This window comes from Mixophyes fleayi, chromosome 4, assembly GCF_038048845.1.
Source record: "Mixophyes fleayi isolate aMixFle1 chromosome 4, aMixFle1.hap1, whole genome shotgun sequence".
In the NCBI taxonomy this organism is placed as follows: domain Eukaryota; kingdom Metazoa; phylum Chordata; class Amphibia; order Anura; family Limnodynastidae; genus Mixophyes; species Mixophyes fleayi.
Window position 1 is genome coordinate 256530277 of NC_134405.1, and position 25091 is coordinate 256555367.

The 25091-nt window shown below is 40.8% G+C and overlaps 1 protein-coding gene across 3 annotated transcripts in view; it reads right to left on the reverse strand.

Annotated features, from left to right (window-relative positions):
* The window catches only part of SH3RF2 (SH3 domain containing ring finger 2), a 120887-nt gene extending 109347 nt beyond the window's left edge, over window positions 1-11540 (reverse strand). For all 3 annotated transcript variants that reach the window (XM_075209678.1, XM_075209677.1, XM_075209676.1), the window contains exons 1-2: window positions 11460-11540; window positions 1010-1432 (exon numbers count right to left, since the gene is read on the reverse strand). In XM_075209678.1, coding sequence (XP_075065779.1) covers window positions 1010-1384 — 375 coding nt within the window. In that variant the 5' untranslated portion in view covers window positions 1385-1432; window positions 11460-11540. The remainder of the gene's footprint in view (window positions 1-1009; window positions 1433-11459) is intronic.
* Between the last annotated feature and the right edge of the window lie 13551 nt (window positions 11541-25091).

A 25091-nucleotide genomic window follows, 5' to 3' on the forward strand; every position in this document is an offset into this window, starting at 1 on the left:
TCCAGCCCACTTATATACCACCATATGTATAATCATGCATGTCATTCCCACTTAGATGGGGGACGCCGGTGCCCTGTCTTGCCTAGGGCACTAAAATGTCTAGTTACGGCACTGGAAGACAGTAAAGTACAGAGAGGCTTCAGTTAGATTCCATGTGAAAGGCAAGTAATGCCATCCTGAGATGACATTACTTTGGTGAGAAAAGATTTGATTTTTGTTACTTGATAAATTGCCCGGTATTCTTCTAGAGATCCATTGGGACTATGGTAAGTGCCGCTACATAGGATAAGGCTATCTATCTATCTAACAAAATCAGTAAAGACTACATTATTTTATCATGATCAAATTACAGCAAGTTTAGAGAACAAATATTACTGCGGCATGTAACGATAGAAAATGATACTTACTGCTGCCCACTAGCCAACAATGATAAATAAACCCCATAGTCTGTAAAGTCAACTGATTTTACCATCCAAACATAGACATGTAAAAAACATAATACAATTTAATATGCTTACTGCTCTGATGTTTAGGCCAAACTAAACATTCATTAGCAGATTTCAGTATTAGACATTACATATATTGTGTTCAGGAAATCTATGGTTGTTTTTGTATAGTCTAGTCATTTCTGGTACCTTGGTATACCCAAAACACAAACTGACATACCTATACAGATTTAATGAAAACACTTGTCTGGCAGCACTACAAATTATTTTCTTTGCATTAAACTTCTCACAATTAAAGTGCAAATACACAACAGAGGTGGCCATTTTCATATTCATGAGAATACAAAACTATACTATACTCACCCTACCCCTACTAGTCAGGCCTCATGACTATAGTTCATGAAGTGCCTCAGTAATACCAGTGGTTCCTACTGAATTGATGAGATGCATTATCATGGATACTGGATCAGCTCACATAATGACTGCCTCCAAATACAGACTCATTGAACAACTCTCTACAAATACAATCAGGCATAATGAGTATTATTTAAAAAGTATCTCACCCCTTCTGTAGGCATTCTGGCCTTTGGAAACAGCCTGTAACTTGATACATGATTTGCTTTTTGTTCTCGACTCTTCCGAAAGTCTTGGGCAAACAGTCCTCCCATTCGTTGAAAGGAGTTTTTCCTCACCAGGCCTTGCCTACTTTTTATGCCTTCCAGTAGGCGTACTAAGAGTAAGTTTGCTGGCAGATCCTCTATGCTGCAATATACCGGGGTCCTGCATTCTGGGCATCTCAGCTCTTTCCTGGCTTTCAGTATCCTCTGCAAGCACGGTTGACAGAAGGTATGTTGGCATGGCAATACCTTGGCACTGGCATCCAGTTTTCCTAAGCACACAGGGCAGTCCAGCAGGTCAAGAACAACTAAATCGTCCATATTAGCCAAGGAATTCAGCTGAACCAGGGAGATGAAATCAGCATTTCACTACAAAAAAATACAATTCAATATTTAAAAACAGATCACAGGGCAAAGGGTTCCACGATCACTATTAAAAGCAGACTGTGCTTACAATTTTGAATTCAAACATTTATAGCATTGCTCAGGAGGAGAATTCTTCACACACACACACAAACACACACACATTACAGAGCAATGCCTCATGAGACAGCTTGCAGATGTGCACCTTAGCTTTACAGCTCAGTTTAAAATGAGTCATTTGTGATTCACTATATGATAGAATTTATAAAATGCTGCCTTCACATCATGTGCCTGTCAGGATCTAGGTTGTGCTCTGCAAGAAACACTTGTACTTACAAGTTGAGGGCTGACCCTACCATCTGTCAAAGGCCATGATAAATGACAACAATAGGTATGATCTTTATACATGCAATAAACAAATGTGCATATGGATCAATGTTTTGTTTCCACAGTAAACTATTAAGCTTTGTTTACAGAGAACCAACATATTCTGCAGTGCTTCATATGAAGGACATGTTTATATAGTAACGGAGAGACCTTGGGTCCATGAGACTCCTGCTCTTGGACCCACATCTTTATGTTCCACAATCCGAATTTTCCTTGTTGTGGCCCTGACTTATATTTTGTTACTCCAATATAATCTCTAAGAAGTGTTTGGTTCCTAGACACATAGTGATTCAAAGCAAAAAATATCACGGTATCCAATCAATTCTTGTCTAGTGCGCGTTAGATAAACCAGCGTCTGACTAGCTGCTATTGCTTAGTGCGGCGGTTCCCAAAGTGTGCGCCGCGGCTCCCAGGGGTGCCGCGGCGCTGTCACTGGGGTGCCGCGAGCCAGCCATAGAAAAAACCAAAGAGCACATAAATTTACCAATCCGCGCGGCGCCGGGACCCAGCAGAATCCTCTCTCCCGCAGCTGTCACTGACGTCGATATTCAGTGACAGCTGCGGGAGAGAGGAGTCTGCTGGGTCCCGGCGCCGCGCGGATTGGTAAGTTTATGTGCTCTTTGGTTTTTTTCTATGGCTGGCTCGCGGCAGAGGAGTGAGAGGGAGTGTGACAGCGGGGCAGACAGAGGGGCAGGAGTGTGACAGCGGGGCAGACAGAGGGGCAGGAGTGTGACAGCGGGCAGACAGCGGGCAGACAGAGGGGCAGGAGTGTGACAGCGGGGCAGACAGAGGGGCAGGAGTGTGACAGCGGGGCAGGAGTGTGACAGCGGGCAGACAGCGGGCAGACAGAGGGGCAGGAGTGTGACAGCGGGCAGACAGAGGGGCAGGAGTGTGACAGCGGGCAGACAGAGGGGCAGGAGTGTGACAGCGGGCAGACAGCGGGGCAGACAGAGGGGCAGGAGTGTGACAACAGGGCAGACAGAGGGGCAGGAGTGTGACAGCGGGCAGACAGAGGGGCAGCAGTGTGACAGCGGGCAGACAGAGGGGCAGGAGTGTGACAGCGGGCAGACAGAGGGGCAGGAGTGTGGCAGCAGGCAGACAGAGGGGCAGGAGTGTGACAGCGGGGCAGACAGAGGGGCAGGAGTGTGACAGCAGGCAGACAGAGGGGCAGAGGAGTGTGACAGCGGGGCAGAGGAGGGTGACATCGTGAGAGGGGCAGTGGAGGGGCACACAGCATTACAGGGTCAGAGGAGGAGGACAGCGTGAGTGGGGCAGTGGAGGGGGACACAGCGTGAGAGGGGCAGAGGAGGGGGACACAGCGTGACAGGGGCAGAGGAGGAGGACATTGTGAGAGTGGCAGTGGAGGGGGACACAGCGTGACAGGGGCAGAGGAGGAGGACAGCGTGAGTGGGGCAGTGGAGGGGGACACAGAGTGAGAGGGGCAGTGGAGGGGGACACAGCGTGAGAGGGGCAGTGGAGAGGGACACAGCGTGAGAGGGGTAGTGGAGGGGGACACAGCGTGACAGAGGGCAGAGGGGGGACAGCGTGACAGAGGGCAGAGGAGGGGGACAGTGTGACAGTGCAGAGGAGGGGGGGACATCGTGAGAGAGGGCAGAGGAGGGGGGACATCGTGAGAGAGGGCATGAGGAGGGGGACATCATGAGAGAGGGCAGAGGAGGGGGACAGCGTGACAGAGAGCAGAGGAGGGGGGACAGAGGGCAGAGGGGGCAGTGTGAGAGAGGGCAGTGTGTCTGGATGCAGAGGGGGCAGTGTGTCTGGATGCAGAGGAGGCAGAGTGCCTGAGGGCAGAGTGTCTGGATGCAGAGGGGGCATTTTTGCATACAACTAAATAAGTATTTCTGTCCTGACCTAAATACTTATTACATTTTTTTGACCCAACTACTTCTAAAACAGGACTGCTCAATAATTATTTTGGAGGGGTGCCTTGAAAAAATTTGGAGACTCTAAGGGTGCCGCGAACTGCAAAAGTTTGGGAACCACTGGCTTAGTGCCACATTAACACCTAACTGCAATGTCTGTAAACGAGTCACTAGGGTCTATGTTTAAAAAATATGCAGTGTCAATCAATATGCATCGCAACAATGCATATTTAAGCACCACTGAAATGTACCATCCTGGGGCTGCTCTGGGAGCCTCGGTGATGTCCTCACTCTTTCACAAACTGTATTAACTGGTCCTCACAGCTTTGTGCATAGTACTTGCAAAGTAAGTGATTCTGAGAAGTCAGAGAGGATTCAGCAGGATCCCATTGAAAAGGACAGGTAACGTCATCCTGAGATGACATTACCATTACAGAATTTTGCAGTCCCCATATTAATCTATGGGACTGCTTTAAGAAATGTTAAATAGGTGATGGCAGGAGAAATCTTTGATTTTTCCTGCCATAAACTGCTGTCTTCTCCATTTTTAAGGCTCATTACACATCAATACATAGACCCCCTAGTGTATTAGAAGAACTGACCTTGCATCTTGCAGACACAGAGGAGGCCATTTACATAACAAACTTGATGACTGATGCAAGATACCTTTGTTGTGTACTGGATGGTCTGACAGGTGCACATTAGGGTGTACATCTACACTATGCTCTTGCTAACTTTTCAAGTTAGGAGTGCACCTAAGTGAGCAGGGACATGGAAAAAAAAAAGGGAGCGCTGTGTAGAAGTGTAAATGCTACATAAAAGTCCAACCTACCACAACAACAGTACATTATAAAAGACCAACATATTTTGCAGTTCTTTATAAAAAGAAGATAGGGACTATTTATTACATGTAGCAATCTTGTGTGTTCATTACATTGCTGGGAGTGTGCCTGAAAATTTACTTTTGCAGAGTGCATATGGCAAGGCTCTCCTCCACACAGCAAGAAACACACCCGAGAACACTCCATGTCCACTTCTTTATCTCATTTCAATAATGTTGTTTCCGCAAAACTATTAACAGCAGAGCAGTTTGGATCCCTGCCTTTAAGACCCTCGGCCCCCCGTTGTAATCTGCCACCAATTGCACTTTCATTTAGATGGTTTGTGTATAGTTAATTACCATCTTTTGTTTACATGTACAGGACATACTATGTCTTTGATATGTGAAAAAGTTGGACCTTATTTTATTTACTCATCTCTGTATACCAATAGGCTGGAAACAAACCCATAATTGTACAGCTTTTCTTAGCTACAGAAAGTTACAGACAAAGTTACCCATGTTACACTGCATGTGTTAATGTTGTTGGTCGTTGTCACATGGTGTGCTTGCTGTACATTTGTGACAATGTGTAATAGTGCTTATATAAGCCACATGGTTGCTTTTATTTATAGATTGGTGATGGGCATCCTGATAAGTGGTCCTCTAACCATCTAAACAGCTGCACATTACCCTTAATCTCAGTAGTTAAAAAGCAGCCCGAAAATCACCTCTGCACCCCCATTTCATACATTTCAAAATGCTACAAGCCTCTCGGCACTCCCACGCATCATAAAATTCCCCTAGTTTCCCTCAAATCTCACTACACAGATCCTCAGACTTCCTTACATACCTCCACCCACTACTAATCTAGTAAAATAGATAATTAGTAGCTAATAAATTATTAAATTTCACTAATGTTATCAATAGTATTACAGTATTTATGGGATTGTCTGCATCTAAATAAAACAAATATATATTTATATAAGCATATTTCACTTTCCATATGTGTCAATGTGCTAGAATATTAAAGCACAAGAAAAGGAGGAAACAAGTGTGCATTTCTTCACACTGTATTGAATATATCTTTAGTGAAAAGAATGGTACCTAGGTGCTTATATTTTGGCTAGAAGATAATCCAGCCTGGCCACCACTTTACAGCTGGAGCCTGCAGAGGAAGGAGTGAGAGCACATGGTACAGAATTCACTGCAATCCGTACTCCTGTGATTTTTTTTTTTTTTGGGGGAAATAAGAGCTTTTTACAAACCTAAACAGGATTTTACCAGAAACAAAATAAACTTGCAAATATTTGGGCAGCACAGTGGCGTAGTGGTTAGCACTTCTGCCTTACAGCACTGGGGTCATGAGTTCAATTCCCGACCATGGCCTTATCTGTGAGGAGTTTGTATGTTCTCCCCGTGTTTGCGTGGGTTTCCTCTGGGTGCTCCAGTTTCCTCCCACACTCCAAAAAACATACTGGTAGGTTAATTGGCTGCTAACAAATTGACAGTAGTCTGTGTGTCTGTGTGTGTGTGTGTGTGTGTTAGGGAATTTAGACTGTAAGCCCCAATGGAGTAGGGACTGATGTGAGTGAGTTCTCTGTACAGCGTTGCGGAATTAGTGGTGCTATATAAATAAATGATGATGTGCTGTGTGACCTCCCTGCATTATGCAGAGGAAATCATGTGATGCTCTCATTCAGTTTCATTTTGTGCTTTATGACGTAAGTCAGAATAGGGACTTTTGGTTGGGGACCTGTTGCCAATTACTATATATAGTATAATTTATGGAAGATCACTAATATTCACTGACACTTTTTTAATATAATATAAACATGTAACAAGTTAACTTGAACACAATGCCTCAGATATTTGAAATAAGAATCTAAAATAAAGACTAAGGGGGAATTCAATTAGCTACAATGTTGCTCAGAATCTCACGGCTGCGCACTTTTACCAAACTTAAATTGCTCACGTTAGTTTCCATTTCTTATTGCAATGACAAGAAATGAATTAACTTGGCACTTTATTAAAATTGATAAGCTGGGACAACGACTCTAATAGGATCCTGTCCCAGAGAATAATTAAATTGCAATCACTTTACTTATAGATTTCTATAGCATGGCTGAATATGCAATGAGGAGAGCATGAAGTCTGAAAGGAATGATCTAAAACCCCTCTCCTGCGATGCTGTCCCCATATGTTGTAAGGTTAAAGCCAACTTCAGATGGCATTAACTACTGGGATCAAGCTCCTAATTTTGGAGCTTGGTAATTAGGGCAAACTCGCAGTCCCTATAGATACCTATGGTGACTGGATTTGCGATTGAAGAGGCTGTGGAGTTTCTAGGCCCCCCCCATGTTTGTATGGGTTGCTTCCGGGTGATATGGGTTCCTCCAACAATCTAAACACATCCATGCTAAATTAACTGGCTTCTGACAAAATGGATCCTATTTTTTGTGTGTTTGCATGGTAGGGAATGTAAGCTCTAATGAGGCAGGTACTGATGTCAATGATTAGATATCTTCTGCTCATCGCTGCATAATATAGCACTATATAAATAAATGACAATTCATATGACACAGGTTTAATGTAAACCAGAGCAAGTGTCTATACATGACTCATTGCTATAGACGCCAGCTGACCCATATTTTTCAACTAGACCAGTTTAACCTGTGAAACAATGTTCCTCTCTCGGTTTTCCCCAACTCATTTTACAGTTCAATTAACACGGGCTAAACTAAATACTTAAATATATATACATATACATATATATATATATATATATATATATATATATATATATATGTATATATATATATATATATATATATATATATACACATATATACTGTAACTTGAAAGTGAATGGTTTTGGGGATAGTTTGACACTCAAAGCAGTTAGAAAAGTAGCAATGTGGCTTACCACACTGGGCAGCATGGTGGCTAAGTTAGCACTTCTGCCTCACAGCACTGGGGTCATGAGTTCAATTCCTGTCCATGGCCTTATCTGTGTGGAGTTTGTATGTTCTCCCTGTGTTTGCGTGGGTTTCCTTGGGTGCTCTGGTTTCCTCCTACACTACAAAAACATACTAGTAGGTTAATTGGCTGCTATCACAATTGGTCCTAGTCTGTCTCTCTCTCTGTCTGTCTGTCTGTGTGTGTATGTTAGGGAATTTAGACTGTAAGCTCCAATGGGGCAGGGACTGATGTGAATGAGTTCTCTGTACAGCGCTGTGGAATTAGTGGCGCTATATAAATAAATTGTGATGATGATGATACCACAATATCCAATCCCACTTTGACAGGAGTGGGTATATATATATATATCTATCTTTAACAGCAATTATTTAATTCAGTTCATGGTGCTGTGAGAAAAAAGCGGGCAGACTATTTTGCCCAATGGGCCATGTTGCACTGTATGTACATACCTAGAATTTAATGAATGAATATAGTGCAAGCATTCCAGTGGTGAAACATTGTTTCACTTTATCTATTTGCTATAAGGTATATTCAGACAAGAACAGGCAGAACATTTATAGCAAGTAATAATTAAAATCCACACCCAATATGAATGTTTATATACAGTGCCCAGACATATAATTAACATGAGTAAACAAAATCACATTTTTTTTTAAAGTCTGTATATCATCATCATTTTATTTATATAGCGCCACTAATTCCACAGCGCTGTACAGAGAACTCATTCACATCAGTCCCTGCCCCTTTGGAGCTTACAGTCTAAATTCCCTAATATAAACACTCACACAGTCACAGACAGACAGAGAGGGAGAGACTAGGGTTTTTTAAATTTTTGATAGCAGCCAATTAACCTACCAGTATGTTTTTGGAGTGTGGGAGGAAGCCGGAGCACCTGGAGTAAACTCACGCAAACACACGGAGAACATACAAACTCCACACAGATAAGGCCATGGTCGGGAATCAAACTCATGACCCCAGTGCTGTGAGGCAGAAGTGCTAACCACTAGGCCACTGTGCGGCCCATAGCTTGACATAAATAAGGTAATATAATAGAAGACAACAAAATGCCTGTTTAAACAGCAGTAACAAGTAGTGGAGATAGTATAAAGCCTGGTATGAGAGACAAAAACTAATAAATTAAGTATTGGGTGAAGGAAGTGTACATATCAGCTTTATAACGAGCTGTAACCAATACCTATCATTTAGATCAGGGTTGTAAATGTGGCCCAGAAGGAGTTTTGGTTGTGGCAAGGGGGCAACGCTCTTAATGGAAAAAAAAATCCTGCAAAAAAAAAAGAAAAGAAACTACTTACCTTGTGGTCACGCGGTCACGTCAGCTGGTACTCCGGCTCCCTCCCTTGTCTCCTCCTCCATGCGGCGCTCGCAGTGAATGTCGGGCATGATGTCATCACGCCCAACATCCATTGCGGAGCGCAGCACAGAGGAGACACCCGCGCGAGAAGAACAATCGGCAGCACAGAATTGGAGAAAAGAAGAGAAGAGGACAGGAGAACAAGCCGATTAAAAGGTAAGTTAAGGGGGATTTTTTTTATTATTTCAAGGGACGCTGACCAGTGAATAAAAGTCACCTGGTCCTGTAGCATCATGGACCTTATCTTCCTGCTACATACTTCTACTTGTATTACTAATGGGGCATTATATATTATTCTCTTTGGCCCATTATAAGTTGTTATCCCTTAACTAACATAGTGGTGTAATTATCAAAACAGGTGACAATTTGGGGTCACAGTGGTGTATATGTCAGGTACCGCAGGCCTGGTCAGGGCACCCTGATATACAATGCCTGGCTTAAATGATATTGCATCGGAACAATACAAAAAGTGATTATAGTATAATAACTATAGAGGATTTTTTGAACAGGGCGATTGAAAGGTAAGTATAGGGGGATTTGAAAAAAAAAGTGATATCTATCTATATATACATATATATATATATATATATATATATATATATATATGTTAACTATGTTTTCTATGGTCTTTTGGATGATCAGATATCGTTATTGTTAGTGTATCTTATATGCGGCCCAAACCAACTCGTCGTCTGCCAATGTGGCCCAGGGAAGCTAAAAGGTTGGACACCCCTGATTTAGATCTTTGAGGAGTTATAAAGTTACTTAGGAAGATGTGATTGAAACTTCTACAGTTAAATAGTTAAAAGGAATACATGGGACAAACATATGGCTATTAAAAAGATTTGAAAACAGAGAGAAAAACAAAAACATAAAATAATCGCCCTGCCCTCAAAAAACAAACGAGAAACAGTATATTAGATCTACATCAGCATCTTCGACTTTGTACAGAATTTCAGAAGTTATATTTTAATGGAGTAATTTTGAGTATAAATTGCTAAAATTTTTCTTATCTTTAATCATAATTATCAATATAATTTTCATTAGCCAACTTAAAATGGCTGAGCAATGGCCTCTTCATTTTGACCTGGCTTTTCAAATGCCAGACAGAAACCCTTGTCAGTGCTCTTCTGAGTGACAATGATGACACGAGATCCCGTTAATCTGTCATTCCGTTCCTGATACCCCCGCTAGCTGCACATAGCATTAAAAGCTGCCGGCTTTTCCAGTGAAGTAGGCAGTTCCAGTGAAGTATAAACTGCTTTTAATAGAAGCATATCTAATAGGCCTATTACATCTAGAGCCGAAATACATTTAAAACACTAGTAACAGCATCTGAACAGGTACTGGAATAGAATCCATTAGTTCAAATTTCCCCACTAGCATTTGCATTGCAGCATCGTTTTATCTAATCACACTTTAAAAAGAGATAGACTTGCATTAACTGTGTAAAAGCTTTTTTTTTTATATAATAATTATAATAAGTGTATTTTTCCCTAAGTAAGACAAATATGTTCCCTAGATAAGTTTGGGTTTAAAGCAAAACAAACACATTTATTTTAATATACCATATTTATGGAATAAAAAATCAAACAAAACAAAAGTAATGTAAAACATTAATATTATGTATATAAAAAGTAAGTGGGCTCATTCCAAAACTAGAAAATTTGCTTGGACATAATTGGTCACAGGCTCTGTGTGGGTAAGGGGCTGGGCCCTCTGGTCATGATGTGGCTAAAGACAAAATTCAAAATATTAAGCATAATTTGCCATGCTGATTACCGACCTCGCCCATAAGTATTAAGAACCCTTTGCCCATTCGCATATCAAACATGGTCAATGCAGAACGCAATACAAATGTGCCGAGGATTTCCCAACCCTGCCATTAATGTATGTAATCACACCACTGGGAAACACATTGACAATATAAAGTACAAAGACTAAAATAGTAGGGGGTCAGAGAAAATCCTGCATACTAAATAGCGATCCGTTTATGTTGCAGACACCCAAAACGCTGCATGTTATTTGATATACTTGGTTCTCATAGTAAAATCATGTCTTTGTTTAAAGTTCTACTGCATCAAGTTAAAGGTCATAAAGACGCAACATCTCAATCCAGCTTGATATACAATGGTGTTCTGTAACATCTGTAATGCAGACTGTGGAAGACAAGCAATGCAGACTTTAAAACACATTTCCAAGGGCATTGTGTCACATATACTATAATAAATAAATCAAAATAAATACCACACTACTCTTCTGTTATTTTGCTTCTTTCACATTTCTATGAGCTCCATTAATAGATGTAAAATATGCTTTTGTATCACAGCATATTAGTTATTACACAGCATTGACACCTTGTCCCTGGATTTAAAAATCACAGCAGGCAAAGGAAGAAAAACTTTAACATACAGTGTATTGAAAGTTTAAACTCATACGGGTCACATTCAGCTGGTATAAAAGTCTCTCGCCCTGTTTGATCGTTTTTAATGTACAAACGCTGAAGATGCAAATCCATATTTTAATATTTGTGCCTCAACTTCAATAAAAACCTGTTGTGTAATCTCCCGAAGCAAAGCCTTTAGAGTGACTGACCTTTTCTTTGCAACATGCGACTTCTCAACAGATAAACCAGCTCCGTTCCTGAAACTGTGACTCTACTACAAAACTTCAACATACTTTGTGAAGCTCTTAATTTACATGCACTTCCCTTATAACTCTTGCATTGCTGGTCTAGATAATTGGCGTGATTCCCAATGAGGAAGTCGAGAAGCGTGGATAGGTTTCTATTAGCCTAAACACAGTCAATGAAGATTCGGAGATTAATTAAGCAATTTCTGAAATTCTCAGTATTATCTCAGCAATAAAACATGCCCTAGCTCAGTAATGCACCGATGTCTTTTAGCTACAAAGAATATAGGATTATCACAATTTACAGGGATATAAAAGGATAAAGATAATATTATAAGATTATGTTAACCTATTACTGTAAATCCCAAAAAATAGCACTTATTTTAAAATCCAGTGTATGAGGTTTTTGTCCATACATGTGAATGGGATAAATTGATTATATGTACTAAAATAAATTAATTCTACAAACTTAGGAATTGCATCATGAGGAGATGATCTGTCACAAAATATATAGGCCTATTTAACATGTCTCGCTTTTTTGCCCCGTTAAATATCATCTGTCAGCGCAGCGATGACAGATGACTTAACGGAGCAATTTACCATTAAAGTCATGTAGGGACAGGGCATCCAATAAGAGACTGTCCTGGCAATGTCTCTGTTCTAATGGCAACTCCAGGTCCTGACCCGAAGTCTTTACTGCGCATGCGTGACCTAGGGTGGTTGATAAATTTGCGCAGACCAAAGTCCCTATCGAGTACTATGGGGATCGCGGAATTCTGCGGTACTCTGATTAATGCAGGATATATCTCTGATATCTGTTGCTTTAGGCTTTTGTTAAATAGCCACTATACAATAAAATGCCTAAACCATGTGGAAAAGGCTGTTTCCACATGGTTTAAGGTTTGATGAATAGGTCCCATAGAGTAATATGGTAAGCCTGATAAGCGTGGCAGGAGAGTGTCATGCTTACTGGGGTGCCCTACTAGCCCGCTCATGAGAAAACATTTTTTTCTTCAACACAGGCGCCTTCTCCCTTAACTTCTGAGTTCTCTCTCAGAAAAGATCAGGGATCAGAGTAGATACACACTGCAGAGGCACGTCCCTGCAGGGGAATGAATGGCGCATGCGCAATGAAGCCCCAAAAGAGGGCACTGGAAATGCCAGCGCAGCCCTGCCTCTGATAGCCTATTTTTGTAACAGTATGGCATATAGACTGGGTTAGCATTGCTGTTTATTTTGTGGCCCAATTGAGATACTTGAAATTTGAGACAGACTTTCACAGAAATATAGAAAAATGCATTGAACAACATCTGAGTAATTTTGTGAGTAAATAGTGCTGTTGTAACAGTAAAAAGCAGTTGCCCTCCTGTACGACAAATATATTTCTTGGCTTAATTCCTGTTTAAAGAATAACCGCACCCAAAACTTCAAATATAATATTGGGTGGAGTCAAAAGAGTTAAAAAACAAAACAAGGTGTTGGTAGGAATTTTTTCAAGTTTGAAATTGTTATCCGGGTGCCCCTTTACTACCAATGCTTTGGGACAAAACCACCTATGTGTGTTCATGCATACCTCCGAACTGTCCTGATTTCAGTGGGGCACCTAATTTGTGGACCATATAGGGCAGAGCTTTACAAAAGGGGATGGCATTGTACCTAAATATGGCCATTTGTGGGCAGGGTTGTGAGTAGATACCAGATACCAGACTGTCTATGTAAGTATTTAGACCTGAAAATATGTGAGTAGATAATGACATTGTGGGAAGTCCTGAGTCTCATAATGGACAAATTATGTCTGGACCATCATCGTGTTCTTCACTTCCTTGGGAGTGAAGAAAGAGTGTTTGAGAGCTCTACCTAGCGGTAACTGAACAAAAAAACCCTTCATTAGTGGCTGTTTTATGTGATGACCTGGTTAAGCCAAAGAGTATAAATATCTTTCTTTATTTTTTGCTATTGCCCTTGGCTTTTCCAAGTGTAATATAAGAGATAAAGCTGTACAATGCATCATAGAGAAATAATCACATTTGTATAGGAGTGATATTGAGCAGCAGGATAGTAAAACTGGGGTTAATATCTCCTAACTACAGCACGAGGTGCACTGACAAGGAGGAGACTTTACTCTTTGTCAAATGGCTGGAGCAAGCCTTCTGCCATTCTCACAGGCCAGCCAATCAGAAAACATCTTGAGTTGCAGAGAAAACAGCCCACATGTCTTGGATTGAACTCAGCTGTCACACACCGTTGTTTTGAAAATGAAAGAACAATGTGAGAGAAGGAGACAATTTAATCAACACATTAATAATCAGTGATAGTTTATTAACAAGTCAGAACTTTCATTAGGACATTTAGTTGCATATGTGTGCGTATGGGGTGTACCTAGACATACACTAATGCAGTGGTGGCTGAGTCAAATGTGGCCGCCAGCCAGATGTGGCCTCCTCTGCACACTGCAGTATACCACAGTGTAACAGCTCATTCAGATAGGGGAGGAGAGGGTGGAGACAATGTAGTGTGCTCTCCCTTGTTTCTCTGCATGGGCTCCAGCAGTAAAAGTAAGTGGGGAGATGTGAGAGGTCTGTAAAAGGCTTCTGGTGAAATCTGATGGGAGATGTCTGAGGGGCATATTGGTCATTTATAATTTTTGTTTTTCCCCACTTCAACAGTTCTGTCACGACAATAGGGTTTCTGAGATCCACCTGGGGCTAGCTGTGGCAGGAGTGTAGTGGAAAGTGGGAGGCCGGATGAATGCCTTGCTCATAGAGCTTGCTCTAATCCTGTATACTGGAAGCTAGGATGGACTGGACTGGACTCCGTACTGAAATAAATGACTGCAATTTGGAGCTGATGGACTGGAACCTGGACAAAGGAACAGGGGGACCTGAACCCATGACCAGAGACTCAGTACCTCCAAGAATTCAGACTCAGGCAAATATAGAACCACAACTGGGACTGGGAAGACTCAGAACTCAGGCAGAGGATATACAGTGGTGGCAACTTCTTGAACAGACTAAGCCTAGAACTGGCCCTGAACAACTCAGAACTCAGAACCTGGGGTAGGCGTGGAACTGGAAGTCGGTACCCCGAGACACAGAAATGGCTCCAGAAGGTGGATGACTCAGAACAACAACCTACTACCCAAGATAGCCAGTAGGAGAGAGAGGAATAGATTGATGAGAGGAGGATACACACAGAAGATAACAGCTGGAACTGATAAAATGATGGTGAATCCACACGAGGAATAAATAACCAAAGTATTTATTTCAGCAGGCAGCATGAAGCAGAATTCACACGAAGGGTAAATGGTTTGCAGTTCATGTAACAGCAACAGGAAGAAGCTGAATTCACACAAAGGGTAAATGGTTTGCAGTCCATATAACAGCAACAAGATAATTATTAATAGTCATTTGAACCCTCCTTTACCAGATACAACAGTAAGGTAAGATATGTAATTATTTGATGATTATTGTGAACATTTTTGCAGTGTCCGATATTTAGGGACGGTGCTAGATGTGCCTCCACTGTGGCTCAGAGTATCCCTCTATAGATTTCCCTGGGTGCACACCCTAATGAATGTTCTGTGCACGCCTATGGTTACATGTCAGTTATCAGGATACAATTAGTAATAAGAGCAGTAAAGTAACTACTGGTTAAAGAGGCACATTCTTTGAATAGACATGTGCGGAATTAATAGTTATCCAATCGGTGTAAATACCAAGCTAAACGCCCCTCTACATAAGAGTGTCAAGATAATGCTTATCAAATTCCAAACCCATGTTGTTAACCTCACTAAAATATTCTACTCGATTACCAACTCTCTACACAGTTCAGTCACTTTATACTCCTTGTATATTCAAACAACATTCAGACCCTCAAACTAACATTATAATGTTACTGGATCATGTATTCCATCTAAGCACTTTTTTCCATTGGAAACTAGTTGAAACAACCTCATGTATTAAGCTCAAATGTTCATATTGATTGTAAGTTTGTGAGTAGGGCCCTCTTACCTATTTGTCTGTCTGTTAATGCCCAGTCTTATTACTGCTATTGTTCCCAATTGTACAAAGCTGTGGATTATGTTGGGGTTATAATAAAAAAATGTTAATAAATTGATTAAAAAAAAATGTGAGTGTGCAAAATTGAGATAGGCAGAGGTATAAACTGAAATTGACTTTAAAATATACGAGAATAGTTGTAAAAGAAACATGAAAGAAAACTGTTGTAAGGTTTTAATATTGATGTATTCCCATGGTAAAGACTGAAGACAATGAGTTATCCTCAGGCAGGCGCTTGAGAAAAGCATGGGGACAGGCGCTTGAGACAAGCATGGAGGCCCTGCTTATGATCTAAAGATTTTAGACCCTAAGTATAAAGTTATTTTTAAAACATAGTAGTCTGGACTCTCACATTCCGCTCCCTTTATTTTCTCTATACTAGCCAAATTACTATTACTTGATATTTTGCTGCTAACCACCTGGAAAGCAAATGCCAGATGACCTACAAAACAGCATTGTTTTGCAGCTAAGAGAAGTAAATTGTAATCTCTGCAGTTTCTTGCCCATCATAACCTGTGTATATGCTGTGTTCCTGATATAGTTTGATTTAAACTATAGCACTCCTGTCGCGAGCCAGAAATCCACCAGAATATGATAGACACAGAAATGCAGAGTTTAAACTGTGCATTTATTTACTGGGATTGGTTAAATGCAACCAAAGATTATTATTGCCACCTTATTGCCTCCTCATCCACCTATCCAGTTACGGGTTTCCCCATATGACTCTGGTTATTCTATGTAACTGACTGTTACATGCTTTTGCCAGAATATAAAGTGACAGTCAGCAGCTGTTGTAGACAGTCTTATAGGGATCAGGTACTTACAGGAGGCGGAGAGAAGTACCAATGCCATGTAGTTGCACCTGACCAATTCCAAATCATTACTGCCTGTGTATCCCTGCCTTATGTTTTAAGGAGCTTAGCAGGTTTGTTTTAAAAGGTTAAACAACAATTGGTTGTGTGAGGGTGAAAATTACATTTTTCTGTATTGATAAGTGAATTATAAAATGCTGTTATAACTATAAATAATAAAGACCAAATATATTTCTACTTGCTGGAATCTGAAGCAAACACCTAGATCAGTCATCTGCTAATCAAGATAAGAAAACCCACCTTCATTACCATACAATCTGAAGACTGCAAGGAGACAATGCCTAGATCAATCATCTGCTAAGCTAGATAAAGAAAACTCACCTTTATTACCATATATGGACTTTAGCATCTGCTAAGCTATGCTTTACATTTATTAGACAACAGCCTAATTCTGTGCATATATATAAGCAGGGCTGGAAAGCAGCCAGAGCTGACTCTGAAACTTAACCACGAGTTTCATTTTTCTACTCTCCAGTTGAGTGACAGATTTCCTGTTATTGGGAAATCAGGTTATCAGAGGATTATCAGAGGAGCACCAATCCTCGGTACCCCAACAGTTGTAATTGCCTGTTAAGATATATGGAAAGCATACCATGTAATATGCAATATTTCTGCAAATTTAGGCCAGATTTTAGGGAATACATGACATTCGTGGCTCTTTGATATCATCCTTCATGTGAATGCTGTAGATAATGTTGAATGTGATACAATGTGACGTAATCAAACACTTGTAAAGAAAGTATCCACCGCACCAGGCAATCACTCACCCTGTATATTATATATAATATATAATTAAATTGCAAATTTCCAACAATTACTTGGGTGGTGCTCCCCTAGCATGTATAGCTCATAGATATTAACAAAAGAAAAAGAAAGAAAGCATGGAATGTAAATAGGGGCACTCTAGGAGTGAGAGAATAATATTTATTATATCACTCCTTGCTAAAGCGAGTATGCGAAACGCGAGTCGGCTTTCTCCTCGCTATGCTTTATTACAATAGATCCTTTCTCTTCTAGTCCTATATAACATTATTCAGCGGCACTACCCCATGTATATACAGGGCGTGAACCGCTTAGAGTAGCGTTCTTTTTTCTATCTTTATTATAAGTAGGCGACTGTTAAGATAGCATTGATTCAGGAGTGATAGTATCACAGCATTCCACTAGGTAGGGGATAAGCCTTTTATTCAGTTCAATCTCCATACAGAAGCTGTTACTTGTATAGAACTGTCTGAACCTGGTGCAGCGTATTTCTCCATGGCTTTTCTCTCTTGCACCTAGTTAATTCTCAGATATAATATTTATTTATCTGTCAAATTTTAAATAACTTTTGTTATATTAAATCAATTAGGACATTAAAAGAGAATATATAATCTTTATTGAGAGATTAACAATTTAGGATCTCATAATAATTTACTATTGTTATTATTGATTCACTACTAAAATATACTCAACATAGCGAGGCGGGGCAGCAGCAGCTGCCAATATTAATCACACATTGCACACATTGAACCTTTGTCACTGTTAATATTTGTTTTTAAATATTTTGTCACTGGTGGCTCATTGTCCATTTAGGGATCATTTTAATATATATCCAATAAAATATTTATTTTTAAATATTACTCTATCACTCCAAGAGTGACCCTATTTACCTTCCATGCTTTCTTTCTTTTCCTTTTGTTAGTATCTGTAATCAAACACTTGTCAGAAAGCAGGTGTTCACAGGTCCATTCATTTACATTCATTTTGGTACCTTGACATCCGGATGCCTTTTCCAGACTTTATTGATGCGCAATGAACATTTTCATACCTGCGCAAAGGAGTCCTTACAATTACATGTTCTACACACTACTACACAGGATCAAATCAAATATATTATGCTATATAAAGGGTTACATTTTTATGTTGAAAGAGCTATCTGAATGAAAGGGATATTGTGTCACCTCTGTGTAATTACTCTTTAAATGAAATTTTTTACACTTTGCTTATTCAAACAAGGACCTCTGGCTATTTAAAGAAACTTCTGAAGTTGCCTTTATATTTTCCTTGACAATTATCAGGCGTAGGAAATGGGATGTAGACAGCTGGAGTAAGGAGAATTGGTACTTTTGTGTACAAGTGTGTTCTAGGTATGATCATCTTCTTTATGGGTGATGCCTCTATGTCTTTTTTATTCTATTTTTATATAGCACATTTCTCTCCAATAGGATTCAAAGCACTTATATTTGTCATGGTCGTCTGTATTTCTCAATCCGATTCGGGACTCTTGGGTCTAGCTGAAGCAGAAGTGAAACGGAACCTGGAGGCCTTGATAATCTATCTGCTCATCTAGAGTACTCAGCGTAGCACAAGCAGTATAGGAGTCTTAGGACTGGAGTCTGTGCCTGAGTACTGAACTGGAATCCAGTGTAATAACAGACTGGAGCTGTTCATGGGAACTCAGTCACAGTACCTGTAGCCAGGCACATGGGACTGGAACCAACTAAATAGATCTCAGAACCGAACAAACCGGAACTGGAGACAGGGACTCGGAATTAAGAACCGTGACACGGAATGGTGAACTCAGGACAGCGCGACAGCCATAGACCTGGAACCCGCAGACAGATACAAGGAACTGGAAATAAGCTGTAGAGACTCAAAATCAGCTGCAACAACAGAACTGGTGATACTGGTAGAGCCACTGGTACTGCAGAATAGACACTGGATAGTGCAAAGTTCTTACAGAGGTAAGTACTCTTGCTGAATGCAGATTATTGCAGGAAGATAAGCAACTTGGAAGTGCAGAGTACTTGCAGAAAGATGAATTCAGGGTAATGCAGGATACTTGTAAGAAGATATGCACTTTGGAATTGCAGGCAATTGTAAAGAGATGTGCACTTTACTCAACCCCACCCCTTGGATTACATTAACCAGGCGGTTGGGACGGGCATTGCTGCTTTAAAAGCGCCAATTTTACTTTGGCCTTTCTAAGTGATGTCATTTGTCACTTTACATATTTCTTTCAGTTACGTTTTTTACATGTGGACGCGATTCAAGCTGTCGGATACAGTGCCTGTCTGTTGTATGGTAAGTACATATTTTGAGCTTGTCTGTGTAATGGTAATCGGTATTGTTTTGTAGTGATAAACTATGTCGGCATTTAAAGTGCCGTTTTAATGACTACCACTGAATTAACCTACCAGTATAGCTTTGGACATTGTGGGAGAAATCTGGAGTACCCAGAAGGAACTCAAGTAAACACAGGGAGAACATGCAAATTCCACACAGATAATTGAATTAAACCCAAAACCCCAGTGCTGTAAGGCACCCACCGTGATGCCAAACATATCATTTAGAATGAAGGCCAAAAGGTTCAACTTGGTGTAATCCATACTTGCCAACTCTCCCGGAATGTCCGGGAGACTCCCGCATTTTGTGAGAGTCTCCCGGACTCCCGGGCGAGTGTGGCAATCTCCCGAATTCTGCCCACTTCACTAGGAAGTGCCCCACTTCCTAGTGAAGTGGGCAGAATTAGATCCCAAACGCCGCGATTCCCGGTGAATCGCGGCGTTTGGCCCCGCCCCCGCTGTCAAATGACGCAATTTGCGTCATGACGTCACAGGGGGCGGGGCCGAAATGACGCGATTTCGGCCACCCCGCCCCTTCACGCCCCCCTCCACTGGCTGGCTCCCGGAAGGGAGCTGAAGAAAGTAGGTAAGTATGGTGTAATCAGATCATAAGACATTTTCCCACATGGTTTGAGTGTATATTTTTGCATAATTAAGAGGGCTTGGATGTTCTTTTCTTGTGAGAAACAGTTTCCGTCTTACCATCCTACCACATAGCTCAGACATTTGCAGAATACGGGAGATAGTTGTCATATGCAGGGAGTGACTAGTTCCTGCCAGAAAGTCCTGAAGCTCCTTTATTGTTGCTGTAGACCTCTTGGAAATCTCCCTGATAAATTTTTTGCTGGTCCTGTTATCAACTTTGGAGGGACTTCCTTATCTTGGTAATGAACCTTTTCTCCACTTACTGATGATAGTCTTTGCAGTGTTCCATGGTACATGTAATGCCTTTGAAATTCCTAATTGATACCTTTCAACTATGGGATCCCATAGGTGTTTTGAAAGCTCTTTGCAGAACGTGCCTATAGCAGTAACATGCAACCAAGAAAACAGGTGCTCGTTGCAGGACTCCAAGATGTTCACCCTCGTATTAGCAGTAACCAGACCAGGCTATAAGTGCTTTTGCTTAGTTCACTTTTTGGGGGGGAGATCACACTTTTTTATTTATTCATTTTTTTCTGCAAACATCCGTACTTATGATTATCAACACAGATCTTTGCACCAGATGTTGAGCACCTGCAAGAGGAAGGACTGCTGCCAGGTGTATCTGTCGATGTGTCGGCCTCTAATAACTTTGCAAATATGTGAACATGCTATTGTACTCAGCATACTCTTGCCCATCCATTCCCATCCTCTGTTGCACCTCTCTAAGCGTATGGAGACACTGTCGTAAATGCAGAGCCATCTTTGGTGCGCATATGAAGTACGGAAATTCATTTTTTACACAATGTTTCAAAAGGAAATGCATTTGCTGATTCCTGTGACTCTTAGTTGGTAATATATCCCACTTTCCTCTTGCCTCTTAAGGGAATATTGCTACATTCCAAGATGAGACCCTTGAAACTGAAAAGGCTGCATTGAGGTATTTTGGCTGTATTATGCAAACAGAAAAACTGTTGTCACTAGATGGATGTCAATCTCTGCGTATAAAATTCCTGTCTGACACTGTCTGTGCTAAGCTCAGGGGCATTCAAATATCTCCCAGATGAAAGGTATCAGGTTGACATCTCAGGGAACTAATATATTGATTTAAAAGACAATTAACATGTGGTCCTAAAATAAGATTTTATAATATACCTCCAGTTGCAGGGGAATTGGTAGCAGGTATTGCTTCTTCCTGCCACTTGCTCAGTTAAAAGTAGAGATGTTCACTGACCCCCGTGTTCTGGTTTTGGATCTTGATTAACTTCGTGTTTTGGTTTTGGTTTTTTATCCTTATTTTTTTCTAAAATCACTTTTTTTTTGCTAAAAACACATATTTTGCTTTTTTCCCCCTACATTATTATTAACCTCAATAACACTAATTTCAAGTCATTTTCAGTCAATTTTGACCATCTCACAGGTCACAATATTATTTTTATGCACTTTCGGACAAATACTGCAGCGACCTGGCTGGATGCTAAGCGACACAGCAATGACTCAAACACATGGCAGTTCCTAGCACATCTAGGACACATTGGCACACAGCAGTGGCAAAAAAGAAAAGTGGTGCAAGATGGAATTGTCCTTGGGACCTCCCACCCCCCCTTATATAAGATATTGAAAAGGACATGTACAGTTTAACAAACCAAGCACTCCAGCGACAAGCAGTGCCAGTTTTGTGGCTGAAGTGCTTGGTTTGTTTGGGCCCCCACAAAACAAGCTAACAATGTGCTTAAGGCAACTAAGCAAACAGTACTGTTAATGAACTCTACTGTGGCAAGTCATACACCAGTGGAAGCAGTTCTTGTCAGTGATAAGAAGAAGGCCATTGTCATGCCTGGGCATAAGACCAAAAAATCCACCTCTATGTGTGGAATTATTTTTACACAAATCTTTACAACAGTTGTCTAGCCATTTGTAGCATTGTAAAGCTACAGTCAGTAGAGGTAGGGACCTTAACCATCTAGGAACCTCATCCATGGTGTGCCATTTGAAGCGAGATCACGGAAAGCTTTTGTGCAAATCAGAAACTTATGATAAAAATCACAAAAAGCAGTCCAGCATCAGATACCTCTCTTCTCTCAGCTAGATCTCAGCACCTGCAATCCACACCCCCAACACCTGCATCATCAATATCTTCACAAGTGAACCGAGTTAGTCCTGCATCCAAGTTTCTAAGCAAAATGACTCCTTCCCTATCCAGGACTCCTCAGAAGAATCCTTGAGCGTTAGGCCCACTGCAGCTGCTCCTAATGCTGGGGGATGGATCTTCAACCCAGAAGCAGACCAAGATGGATGTCAATCTCTGCGTATAAAATTCCTGCTAGTAGTAGTAGTTTACAACAATTGACTGTTAAACAATCTTTTTCAAGAGGAAGCAAGTATGAAAGCTGTCACCCAGTGGCAAAGCGGATCACAGACGTCATAGCGACTATGCTAGTATTAGATCTGCGTCCAATATCCACTATTAATGCAGCTCGTTTTAGACAGTTACTTGAGGTCTTCTGTCCCCGTTACCAAATTCCTTCATGACACCATTTTACTAGAAAAAATATTCCTCCCCTCTACCAGAAGGTTCGTAAAATGTAATTATTGGACTACAAAATGCCATTCTACCCACTGTACACTTAACCACAGATATGTGGACAAGTGGAACTGGGCAAACTAAAGATTATATGACTGTGACAGCCCACTGGGTTGGTGATTCGCCTTCACCAGCAGGGTCCAAGAGTTATCAACATCTTGAAATCGGAGCATTACATTTTGGCAACTGTGCTTGATCCTAGATTTAAGAGCTAAGTCTTCTCTTTCTTTCTAACTGACCCAGATCTCAAAAGTTGCAATGAGCTCCTGGTCAGCAAGCTGACAGCTCGAGTGGTACATGACACAATGACGTCTATTTCAGCAATGACAACTTAGCTTTCCCAAGACATCCATTTTGACATTTGGTCTGGTCTAAAGGAATTGCCCAAAATCATGACAGCTCTTCCGTAAAATGAACTACAAATTCCATGAGGAAGCCCATTACCGGCAACATCAAAGTACACAGACTTCTGTGATGGTGGATTCCAGCGGGGATGAATTAATATTGTTTGCGGATGATGTACACACTGATGCGGGTGAATATGATGACAGTGTAGATTGCAGGTGCTGAGATCTAGCTGAGAGAAGGGAGCTAGCTGTTACTGGTATGCTTGGTAATATTTTGGGTAGCATGGCATGTTGGCAATTTTATGTTTTTTTACAGTAAACTTTCACATTCGATAGAGAGGTGTTTTTTTCTTTAAAAAGGAACAAGCTTTTTAGTTACATTTTGGTTTTCCTGACTTAAACTATTATGCACTTGAACATAAGCTTTAGCACATGAGATAGAGGGATTAGTATTATCATGATTGAGACTGGAGAGTGATAAGAACAATGTGACTTAAGACTAGAGAGTGACAAGGACACTGCCACCCCTCCTGTTTCTTTATGAGCTATGGCACAGTAAAATGTGAATGGAGACTTTTAATAACACTGCCAGTCCTTTTATTTGAATTACTGTTTCAGCACTAAACACTGCCACCTCTCCTATTTCTGGGTGAGCTATGGCACAGTACAATGTAACTTGCAGATTTTGAAGAACACTGTCAACCCTATTATTTCTATTTCAGCAATGACAAATAGCAATGAAGCAATAGAGCTCTCTTGTTTGTGTGTGAGCTATATAAGTAGAGATGGGCGGGCTTGGTTCCCTGAGATCCGAACCCACCCGAACTTTGCCTATCCGAGTACCGAGCCGAGCAGGCTCAGTACTCTCCCGCCCATTTGGAATGAAAATTGAGGCAAAAAGTCATTGTGATGTTGTTGGATCTCGGGCTCGGTTCTCACGATATTTGAAATGCATAAATACCCGTCTCCACAGCAATCCATCGCCATTTGACGGAGGGAGAGAGCCGGGTTAGGTCACAGGCTGTATTAGAGCAGGGACAGAGCAATAATTGTATACTTTATTCTTTCAATTATTATTGCAATTCTGATACCAATTCTATTAGCAATTGTTAGAGAAGGATAGATGAGGCTTTTTTAAAAAAATATTTTGCACTATAAGTGCTTTGGGGTGTCCCATATTCCCCAGTGTGATACAATAATTTTTCTGGCTGCCAAAAGTCATATTTAGCAGCATTATCTATACAATATTTTGCACTACAAGTGCTTTGGGGTGTCCCATATTCCCCAGTGTGAAGCAATATTTTTTCTGGCTGCAAAAAGTCATATTTAGCAGCATTATCTATACAATATTTTGCACGTCAAGTGCTTTGGGGTGTTCCATATTCCCCAGTGTGATACAATAATTTTTCTGGCTGCCAAAAGTCATATTTAGCAGCAGTATCTATCTATACAATATTTTGCACTACAAGTGCTTTGGGATGTCCCATTTTCCCCAGTGGGAAACAATAATTTTTCTGGCTGCAAAAAGTCATATTTAGCAGCAGTATCTATAGAATATTTTGCACTACAAGTGGTTTGGGCTCATTAAAATGGATTCAAAGCAGTCCACTTATGAGCAGAATCAGCAAACAGGTGCTGGCACTAGTCCTGATGGTAGTGTTCCCAGTACGTCATCTGGTAAAGCCTATGTAAAAGTACATAGTCTTTTTAAATCAGGGAAAAAAACACACCCAAAAAAAAATAAGTATACTTATAAGTATAAGTATAAGTATAAGTGTAGGGTGCAATCTACCCCCAAATAGGAAAGGGACTTGGGGCATTTCTATATCACGTACAGTCTTGAAAGGCTGCTGTTTGGGCAATTTCTCAATAAGGGTAGGGTGTCATACACAGACTGACCCCAAACTGGCTTTGTCCATTTCAATTTATATTGTCAGGTCTATAATGGCTGAATTTTTGAGTATTTTCTACAAGTGGAGGGGGGCC